This window comes from Cupressus sempervirens, chromosome 7 (genome assembly GCF_028749045.1).
Source record: "Cupressus sempervirens isolate cs-2001-9-10 chromosome 7, ASM2874904v1, whole genome shotgun sequence".
In the NCBI taxonomy this organism is placed as follows: Eukaryota; Viridiplantae; Streptophyta; class Pinopsida; order Cupressales; family Cupressaceae; genus Cupressus; species Cupressus sempervirens.
Window position 1 is genome coordinate 140,719,686 of NC_143124.1, and position 11,743 is coordinate 140,731,428.

Here is an 11,743-nt window from a genome sequence, read left to right on the forward strand (position 1 = left end):
ATAATTCTTAGTGTACACCAAGTGTTCCTGTGTTAACCAAGTTACAGTTGCATTTTAGTTTTAGAAGAGTTTTGGTTTTGTATTGTATTGATATCTTAAGGGATCTTGGATTAATTTTTTTGGTAACTAATTCACCCCTCCCCTCTAAGTCACCCCTCTTATATTTCCAACTATTGGTATTAGAGCTTTTGGTTCTTATAGAGAAGTTTTCAAGGACTTAAGCTAAAGATCAAGATGTCTTACAGAAGGGAGATTCCTAAGATGGACATAGACAACTTCCAAGTAGGACACAAACTCATGAAGCTCCATTTGGTGAGACACGATTCAAATATATGAAGAACAAGTATGTGGCACCTACAAGGACTTTGACTACGAAACAAATTATAGGAATAGAAGAATCATAACACAATGATGATTAACATTTTTTCCACACTCAATTATGTTGAATTTGGTGAAGACAAAGATTGTGCTACTGCTCGTGAAATGTGGAACAAACTAAAAGATAACTATGGAGGTGATGAAAATATGATGAGAGGTAAGGCAAAAATTCTTAGAGGTTAGTTTGATCAAATGAAGATGAGAACATTACACAACACATTGAAAGAATCAAAGCTAGTGTGAGTGCAATCAGAGCCTTAGGTGGGAAAATTGACAATGTAATAGTGGTCAGCAAGGTATTGAAAAATCTTTTTCCTATTTATGAAATTAGAGTTTTAGATATTCAATAAATGAGATATGATCTTAAGAATGATATGAGATATGATCTTAAAAATGATATAACTTTAGATGTTCTAGTGGGAAGGTTGACAACCTTTGAGTTAGATAAGTTCGATAATTATGTTCCTAACCATGGTAATATTGAGTTTGCATTTCAAGCTAAACTATCACTCAAAAAGAAAGATGAAAAATCTAAAAGAAAAAGGTTTGAAAATGAAGATGAATATGGTTCTCATGATGATCTTGAAGTAATTGAATCATTTCTCGCAAGAAGATTTCCCAAAAGGCAAAAGAAAGTACAAAGGAAAATTTCCTTTGATCTATTTTTCTTGTGAAGAAGTTGGTCACATTGCTACAAGGTGTCCAAAAAGAGAAGGAAAAGATGAAAAGAAGCATGACAAGTAAGAAGGCAAGAAATATTTCAAAAGCTACAAAGACTACAAGGATAAAGGTAATAAATCTTGTTACATGGCTAAAAATTCTAACAATAGTGATGAAGATGAAATAATTTACATTGCTGTTAAGGATGAATCAGATGATGAAAATAATAAGATGGTCCTCATTTATCATGTTAGTAAGAATGATACATGGATCATAGATAGTGGTTGTTCTCATCACATGACTTGTGGTAAATCTAAATTTGTGCACTTGGAACATTATGATGGTGGGAGGGTTAGATTTGGAAATGATGAACCTTGTTATGTGAAAGGAAAGGATTGTATTGCACCAACCAATGAACTCAGATGTGATAATGCTTATTAGGTTAAAGAACTAAAACATAATCAAATCAATGTGGCACAATTGAACAACATTAGAGTCAAGGTATAATTCATGAATAGGAAAGCCAAGCTATTGGATGGAAAAGGAAATCTAGGTAGGACTGATAATCAAACAAGAGACAATCTATTCTACCTAGATCTAACTGAAAATTCATGTTTCATAGCTCAAGAAGAATAAAGATGGTTATGGCATAAAAGGTTGTGTCATGTGAATTTTGATAATCTAGTCAATATAAGCAATAATAAAAGGGTTAGAGTAATTCCAAGCCTAAAGAAACCTAATATGGGCATGTGCAAAAATTGTCAAATTAGAAAGATGGGAAAGACAAGTTTCAATAGCAAGAATCATCACTCTGAAGAAGTCTTGGAGCTAGTTCATATAGACCTTTGTGGACTTATTGGCATACAAAGCTACAATGGAGATAAGTACTTTATTTTGTTTGTTGATGATTATTCTAGGATGATCAGAGTTATGTACTCAAAGGATAAATCAGAAGCTTTTCAAAAGTTCAAATGGTATATGGCAAGAGTTGAGAAAGAAACAAGAAATAAACTAAAGTATCTAAATTCAAATAGAGGAGGTGAATTCATCTCAAATAAATTCAATGAATTTTGCAATGAAAGAGGAATCAAAAGATAGGTATTTGCACCTAGTACACCTCAATAGAATGACACATATGAGAGAAGGAATATATCAATTATGGATTGTGAAAGGATACTGATGATAGAGAAGAATGTTTCTAGATAAAATACTAGAAGGAAGAAATCAGCACTGTAGTTCATACCTTGAACTAAGTTGAGCTAAAGAAGGACTTAGATCAACCATCTTATGAATTATGGTATGGCTATAAACCTAAAGTTTGTTATTTCAAAGTATTTGGAAGAAAATGTTATATCCTAAAGGAGTCAAGAAAAAGAAAATTTGATGTAAAAAATGATAAAGGCATATTCTTGTGATACTCCAATAAGAGCAAAGCATACAAATGTTTGAATCTATCTACTCACAAAGTTACAAAAAGTGCACATGTAAAGATTGATTAGTTTGAAGAAGAGTATGAAGACCAAACTAGAAAAGAACCTAAAAATTACATAAAATTTTGTTTATTATAAACCTGATACTTTACTTGAAGTTCAAGAAAATTAGCCATGTTCACCACCTGAGTCCCCAAAATACTTAGTTAAACATGAGTTGTAGCCAATGCAACTTGAGTCACAATCTAAATGACTTGATTCTCAGTTAGAAGGACCCAAGTTTCAACTAGTGCAAACTGAGTCATCTAATGGATTAGAGTCACAAATAGAGGGACTTGAGCATGATTCAGAAGATCATGGTGAACCAAGTAAATTCAGAAAGGAGCCTAGACTTGCTGGATTTGTCAGCAGACATCATGCACCCGAGAAAGTCATTAGAGATCAGTCAAAAGGCACAATGACAAGGAAAAGTTTTAAAAGTACATGTTTTCTTACTAAGTTTGAACCTAGAATTATTAAATATACATTAAAAAATGAATGTTGGATTGAGGCAATGAATAAAGAGATTGATCAAATTGAAAGGAACAAAATTTGGACTCTTGTTCCTAGATATAAGGACATGATTGTAATTGATACAAAATGGGTATTCAAAAAGAAGTTGAATGAGAATGGAGAAGTTTCAAGAAACAAAGCAAGGTTAGTTTGCAAGGGTTATACTCAAGAAGAAGGTATTGATTAGGGAGAGCTTTTTGCTCCTGTTGCTAGCTTGGAAGGTGTTAGAACACTACTTGCATATGCAACACACAAATGATTCAAATTATATTAGATGGATGTGAAATCAACATTCTTGAATGGAATCTTAGAAGGTGAAGTATACATTGAGAAACTTGAAGGTTTCCCTTATCCTAGCAAAAGGGATATGGTTTGTAGACTACACAAAGCCTTTTATGGTCTCAAACAAGTCCCCAAAGTCTAGTATGGAAGATTACATAATTATCTCATAAAGATTGGTTTTCAAAGGACTAATGATAATGACAACCTATACATCAAAGAAGGTCTAGATAAGAAAATAGTGTTGGATGAAAAATTTGTGGATGCTACATTATTTACTTGAAATGATTTATTGAGTAAATATATTTCTATGGAAATGAGTAAAGAATTTGAAATGTCAATATTTGGAGAGATTAAATTCTTTTTTGGCTTGCAAATTCAAAAGATGAAGGATGGTATCTACATTACTCAATAAAAACACATCAAGGAGATATTGAAGAAATTTGGAATGGAGGATCCTAGACTAGTTGGAACACCTATGTCTACTAGACATAAGCTTTCCAGAACATTTGATGATTCCAAAGAGGTAGATCAGATTACATATAGATCAGTGATTGGAAAACTTAAATATATAGTACACATAGGACTTGATATTGCATTAGTAGTTGGTATGGTGGTTGGATTCTCTGCCAATCTTAAAGAAAATCATATGATGGAAATCAAAAGAATCATGAGATATCTAAAAGGTACTAAAGATTATGGTTTGTGGCACAAGAAAGGAGGTAACTTTGAATTGAAAGCATTCACCGATGTTGATTGGGTAGGAAGTGTTGATGATAGGAAGAGAACTAGTGGTGGAGCATTCTTTCTTGGAAAGAGGCTAGTATCTTAGACAAGAAAGAAGAAAAAATGTATCTCTTAATCTACAATAGAATAAGGATATATTTCTATAGCATTCAATTGTTCCAACATTGTGTGCTTCAAACAACTATTTTCAAGTATGAAGGAGGAGATAAAGGACCCATTTTTTATCTTCTATAATATTACCAATGCAATAAAAATATCTAAGAATCTAGTAATGCATACCAAAACCAAGCACATTGCAATAAAATATTATTTCTTGAGACAATTGAAGCAAGACAAGGAGGTGAGATTGTGAATACAAAAGAATAGTTTGTAGTAATATTCACCAAGATGTTTCATAAGGATGCATTTTTGTATCTAAGAGGTAAGCTAGGGGTCATTTCATATTTGAAGCTCACTAATCATATTTAGTGATGCATCAACCAAGTACTTTGAAGATCAAAAAAGTTGATGCAGTATTGCCATAGCAGATTGCATATGAATCAGTACATCAGGTACATGGAAAATACATTGATTATTGCCTTTGGCATAAGATGTCAAAGAAAGAGGGTTTGTCAGATATGAGAAATTTTTGTATCAATAGTGATGGAGAGTTTTTTATATCATAAATTATAAATTTTGAGTTAGATATCAAAGAGGAGAGTTTACTATTAGAGGGAGAAATTATAGTTAGAGAAATCACAGAGATTGATATCAGAGGGAGTTTAGGTTGATAAAGGTAGTTCTGATGGATTAGAATCATAATGAAACTAAGGATATTATCCTTCTATTTTTCTGTAAAAAATTATTTATATCATGGCATCTTATGTTGCCATCAATGCCAAAGGGGGAGATTGTTGAATACAATTATTTAATTGTATGTTGTCTTTGATGTTATGTACAGATGTCAACTCTTTTACGAAGCAATCAATGTCAGCTAAACTCACTTGGGCATTGCAGAAAGTTTCCTATTTATGTCAAGCATTCCAAGAAAGGAAGTTGGTGAGGAACTCGTATTAATCGAGCTTACTCGGTTACCAAAGGAAGTTGGTGAGGAACTTGTATTAATCGAGCTTACTCGGTTACCAAAGGAAGTTGGTGTGGAATCAATGTTAACCAAGTCCACTCAGTTACCAAAGGAAGTATGAAGGGAAGTATTTCCTGAGTTAGTGTTGACTGAGTTGGGTTGGCAAATGAAGGATTTTCCTATATTAGCATATTGGATCTAATAGTTTTGTTTGTTAGTTCTAGCCAACTCATGGGATGAATTCTATTTATTTGAAATTGTATTCAAGCCAAATTGACTACATAAAACATATAAATATAAGGTCAAGTTGAGGATTGAATTATAGTAAGCATGGGATTGAAAAGATAAATCAAGAAGAGAATTAGAAGGGATCAGAGTATTTGAGTTGACTAAGCTACAAAGAACATTCTGATCAGCAAGGATCAAGTATTCAAGCTTGAACAGAGATCTCAAATTAGCAAAGATAGTTGCATTAGCAATTAGGTCAAGCCAATGTTACTCTCTAATAATTGTAATAGTGAATCAATTCTCTTCATAGAGTTAGCCTAACAACTATTTGCCAAATCCTCTAACAAGGTGGCATTTCTAGATTGAAGTTTTTGAAAACCTCTAACAAGGCCATTCCTAATAGCGTGAACTAAATCCTTTAATAGTGTCACACCAAACAATGTGTTTTGTAACCTTTAACAGGGTTGGTTCTTAATAGTGCTCACTTCAAAAGAGTAAAAAATAATAACTAGCTGCAATTGGTGGTTTTCCCAAATTGGGTTTCCAAATTAAATCTTGGTCTCTTGTGTTCCTATTATTTGTTTTATGATTCTACAACTAAGTTAATTAATTTTAAAAACACTAAACATCTTAAGAAGTGATCATTTTAGTTTTTATTGAGTGATAGTGTAAACCAAGTGTTCTTGTGTTAACCAAATTACAAAATCATTTCAGTTTTAATAGAGTTTTGGTTTTGTATTGTATTAACATCTTAAGGGATCTTGGATTTCTTTTTGTGGTAATTGATTCACCCCTCCCCTCTCAGTTACTCCTCTTATATTTCCAACACTATCATCTTCGAACATCCACTAGGGGTCATATCCTACATTCAACAAAAGAAATGATACATGAAGAGTATAGTATATTTTCATGATTAATCACTGCATATTAAAATTGTATATTTTTAATTGAAATATTTAAATGCTAAATTTAGGCAACTATCCAAGTGTATAAATTCCAAAAATTGAAAGACACTAGCATCTTATGAGATTTGGAAATTAATTCCTTTGCTACATGTAATAGATATGATGATATGAACAAAATATTCAATAGAAATATCTGATTCTAATAGTAATGGTTTCTACTTTTCATTATGAACAAAAATTGCTAAATATTGATGTTACTATTCTAACCTTGAAAGAATTTTGTAATTATCATATTTGAAAAAAAAGTTATGTTGATCAAAACACCCATCACTATTTGAAAATGTCAATTTTCATATAAACCACTTCTCAAACGAGATGCAAAAATGGACTTTAATTGAATTTAATTTATTTTTATAAACTAGATAGAAAATGTTAAAAATCACTAGTTTACATCATTGTCAAATTATTTATGATTTTTTTAGTGTCAGACTTCACCAAAAAGCGGGAATCATTACCATGACCCAAGGAGTAAAAGTGCAAAACTAGTCACAAAAATATAGAAACATCTAAGTTTAAACAACATGGCTCCTTGTAGATGTAAGATATATAGAAATAAAAAGTTGTACTATTTGAGAGTTTGTCTGAATAGTTCGAGGAGTTTAGATGGAGCGGTTAATTTTTTTTGGCAAAATAAATGAAGGAACTTGGGTTCCTAGGATCACATACAATAATAATGAGATTTCTAAGATTTGAGGGTAATATAGAGGCAATATTGCAAGATTAGAAATGAAGTTTGCTACTATATAATTAAGAATACATGATTGCCAGTAGAGTAGAAAATGGTCAAGTAGGAAAAATATAAAAGTAATGAAAAGATGAAAATTTGACTTTATAAAATTCTAATATGGATGAGAGGAGAGTTTGTGTGTATAAAAAAAGTTGATGATTCCATTTCATGGTTAAATAGACACATAATAGAGCTAAATAATAGTTCAAATTAAGGTGATCTAATATAATTTAGAATAGAAAAAATGGTAGAAATAAGATCCATTGGGATGGAATTATACTATAAGAAGTGTGAGTAGTGGTGAGGAGGTTAAGAGATCATATTAATAACTGTGTTCAATCTCAAAATTAGCTATTAGGTAGATTTTTTATGACAAAGAAGTAATTACAACATGAAAGAATTTGATGTCAAGTGAGTTGATTAAAGGTTTATCCATACAACATGTGAGGCATTTAACATCTACTTGCTATATCAAATCAATAGGTAAGATGTGCAATGAAGAGGATCTAGCATGCGAGCATTGTTTATGCAAGAATACTAGCATCAACCTAGTTAATGCAAGAGAGTGGTTATTATATATGAGGGATTTTTATACATGTGCAAGTAGTATACTGACAATTTATTTGGTTATTCATGGAAGATATTAGCCTAAGGATGGTGGTTTTGAATGGTCAAATATCTAGGTTAGGTCTAAGGAAAAATAATGTATAGATGGGAAAATATTTCATAAGAAATGTATTAGAGTTTCAAGGGAATCCTAATAAATTTTTATGGCCTAGAATCTACTGCTATAGGAGAGCATGAGAAGAAATGCACAAACAAGAGATGGCTTCATATAATTAGAAATATAGTAGTTATATGGAAAGGAGAAGACCTTAGTAAAAGATAATAATACTTGCACAATGAAATAGAAATATAATACTATACCAATAGTGGTAGCTAGCAAGTGCATTAGGAGGTAAAAAAGAGTGTAAGTAAGAAGATGTATAATTAGAGACAAATACAAATAAACGATGGGTTTAGAGGTTGAGTTAGAGGGTAAGAAGAGAGATAGGGAGAATTAAAAAATAACAAGGTTGGAGCGAGATTGTGAAAGGAGAGGGCATGCATAGAAAAATGATGTAGAGATTACATGTACATTATTTGAGAAATATAAATATTTGGATAGTTTAGAACATACAAGTTGAATCCTAAGAGTGAGAGAAGGTAGAAAAGGAGATTATTAGGAATCAAATTTATAAGGAAAAATTACAAGGGAAATGAACTATTTATATGACACAAGAGATATTAAGTAGAATAAGCTAGCTATGAGTATTGTGTATGTACGTGTGTGTGTGTGTGTGTGTGTGTGAGAGAGAGAGAGAGAGAGAGAGAGAGAGAGAGAGAGAGAGAGAGAGAGAGAGAGAGAGAGAGAATATTTCAATAAGTAAAACAAATAACTTTTTATTTAAAAGGCTATAAGAATTCTATAGTTAATTAAGTGTGTGAAATGGTTATGTTTGAGAGTATGTAAGGTAGGTTCACATTGTTAGGTAGTTGTTCTAGATTGGGTGGTATCCTTGAGAGTTACGATGTCATAGGCTATAAGTTATTATTGTTAGAGGTATAAGCAAAATGGAGAACCTTTTGTTTCTTTCATGTAGTTGCACATGAAGTTTTTGACTGAACTACAAATTGATTAAGTGTATCTTACACTTGATTGTATGAAAGTACCAAAAGTAAGATGAATGCTATCACACAAAATGCAATACTCATCATAATCTAAAAATTAAAATTTCAAAATAGATAATAAATATTAACTAAAATTACTTATTAAAAATATGATAAATTGAAAATTGAGTTTATAATAATTGCAATTGCATACTCATACGTATATACTTCTACTTAGATAGAGGTCAATGGTACATAACCCAACCCACCCCAACATATACACACTAACAATTCATATTTCGGCCCTCCTTTCTTTCTGAGCACTCATTTTAAAACATTTGCAAAGCTCTTCCTGAACACCATAGATATATGACTATTAATTCGTTAATCCGATGACTGCTCAAATAAACATTGACATTGATAATTTCATAATTGAATTTCCGTGAGTGATTATTTACCATTTTGTGTACTACCCATATTTTCTGGAGCCAATTCAGTTGGTGATCTCAGATCTAATATTCCGTGGTTACTCACTCAAATGTCTACATATAATAATCGAAAGACATGATGATAATAATAATAAAATACTACATAAAAACTAATTATATAGCTGACAAGAGATTCCTATGGTCTAAAAAACAAATTCACTTCGTTGTGGGAAAGTCCACATTTGTTAAAATACATGTAAATAACACGGGTGCAACTCTCACCACACAATGCTAACTATAACGATTCCGACCAGGAAATTGATAATGGTTGATGGTTTCAAGTGGGTTCCGGCACTTTCCTTTGGTTGCTCACTTTCTGTTGGCGATACCCCTCCAACTGAACTTGTCGGTGATCTTGCTTGGGGAGTTGATGTTGCAGGGGCAGGGGAAGCGGCGGGAACACTCGCTGTTGGTGCACTTTTGCTGGAAACTGCAAATTCGTAAATTATAATTCATAATTGAGCTATATAAACTCATCTGTCCGTTTTAGAAATGATATCAACTACCCATGGAAAGAACTAAATACCTGCAGATACAGAGGGTGCCGGTACACCTACACCTGCTCATAAAAGAACTATTTAGTGATTAGGTTACATCAAGTTTAGAGAAATAATTTTGTTGTTAATCATGTTTTTATAATTGGAATAGTGTAAACGTATACTTTTTTATATGTTTAAATAGTACAATATTATTATTCAATACTTTAGCATTTATAGTGTTGAGCATAAGTATACATAATTTAGTGACATGTACTCTACTGATGTAAAAGATAACAAATATCATGATATCATATTGACAAATCAATGAGACAAAGACTTATTGGTCTGCCTATTTTGTGTAGGCCTTCTAAATTTCTCAGTGAAACATAGGCTAATGTGGCATCATATTTGTGGATGTAAATCTAAAGTCTTTGTTATATGAATTGGTCTGACCAAATAATATATTATAAAAAATTAAAAGTGATTTTGCTTAACCAATATATTCTTAAGATTAATGAAATAATCATGCTCAGCTAATGAATCCTTTCCACCCTATTCAATCGCACAAATTAAATAACACCATCTTGGAAAAGAGTTCAACAGATACATTATGGCAATTTGCAAATGATAAGAAATCCAAAACACTACAATAAGTGAAGAGGACAGTAGGAACACATGCATTTGCTCAAGAAATTTTAGTATTTCATTCTTCTTTCATATTAAAAAGAAGTTAGAAAGATGATCAATTGTTTAGAAAGTTTTTTTATAGTATTTGTTGATTTTTCAAAATAGTCTATTTTTAATAAATTATGAAATATGTATATTGTTATTGCTAATCATGAATATTCCTAATTAAAAAAAGCATTTTCAATAAATATAAAAATAAACAAACATATTATATCATATCTATAAACCAAGAAACATAAAATTAACGGATGAGTACTCATCAACCCTTTTTGGAAGGTCTCTAATGCCTCAACAAGCTTGCTGATATGACTTATTTTTAATTAAACAGTCCAAGAATTTTAATAAAAAGTAGAAGACGCCAAAAATAATGTTCTTACTATAAATAGGAAGTCATCTGAAATCACTAAGTATGAATTTCATGCAACTAAGAGGCTCAGTTATAACATCGTCTCTTTAGCATCAACCCTAAAAGTTAAACAACCAAATTTTATATTTATTGAAAGAGTTTGATTGTTGTTTAATTAACTTCACCTGCATATGAAGAGGGACCTGGAGCTCCTGCAGACAAGGAGGGAGCCGGAGCACCTGCAGCTGCTCAAAGCAACAACATTTAAGTAATCATGGCAGTGTAAATTTTACCTTATCAACTCGTGAAATCTAAATTAAATTTCACATGCATTGTTTCAAATAACAAAATATACAACCATTTACCTTTGCATTGAGATACTGGGGGAGTGGTGACCTTACAAGCACCGGGAAGACTGAGAGCTCTTGTTGTATTAATGGGGACGCTAACTGGATTGTTAGTGCTAAACAGAAGACAGAGACAAGCTGCATTGTTCTTAACGACAGAAGAAAGTGCAGTGCAGCAGCTCTGTGATGGAGGTGTGGTAGAAATATTACTTGTAACATAACCCAAGCAGGGAGTTAAAGTTATGAGAGAACTTGTGCAGCCTGATGAAGGAGAAGTTGATTGAGCTGCCACACCGCCATAATTTCCATCGAGTGCAATCGTGACCACCATAATCAATATTATCGAGAGTGATGAACTAGAGCACCCTGTTACACCTGCCATTGAAAGAAAAAGTACCCACAAAACTAATAGAGAAGAAAAGTAGATAAAGGAAAGGAAATATGAATGGGACGTAGCTAAATGCAGAATAGTTGAAGGTAATGGTTGATGGATGCATGAAAGACTGTACTACAGGGAGAGTTGTTTATAAGGAGAACTGGCAAATAGGAAAACATTGCGTGAATTATATTGTTAGGTTAAAGACAGAGCAAAAGTAGCAATAATTGGAAGGTTTTCGTTCAACAAACCCACCACTCTTTACCTGTTTTGAATCCAAGCGGCCACGGTGGCCAGATTCTCGTTTTTCTACTTGTACATCATTTGAACAACTAAAACCA

The 11,743-nt window shown here is 32.1% G+C and overlaps 1 protein-coding gene across 1 annotated transcript; it reads right to left on the bottom strand.

Annotated features, from left to right (window-relative positions):
* Positions 1 to 9,028: 9,028 nt before the first annotated feature.
* On the bottom strand, positions 9,029 to 11,535 carry LOC149545919 (non-specific lipid transfer protein GPI-anchored 20-like). Its single transcript, XM_089790883.1, has 4 exons — positions 11,045 to 11,535; positions 10,865 to 10,924; positions 9,694 to 9,726; positions 9,029 to 9,597 (listed from the first exon to the last, which is right to left on the bottom strand). Exons 1-4 carry the CDS (start codon positions 11,406 to 11,408, stop codon positions 9,386 to 9,388), a joined length of 669 nt encoding a protein of 222 aa, XP_089647009.1. The 5' UTR covers positions 11,409 to 11,535; the 3' UTR covers positions 9,029 to 9,385.
* Between the last annotated feature and the right edge of the window lie 208 nt (positions 11,536 to 11,743).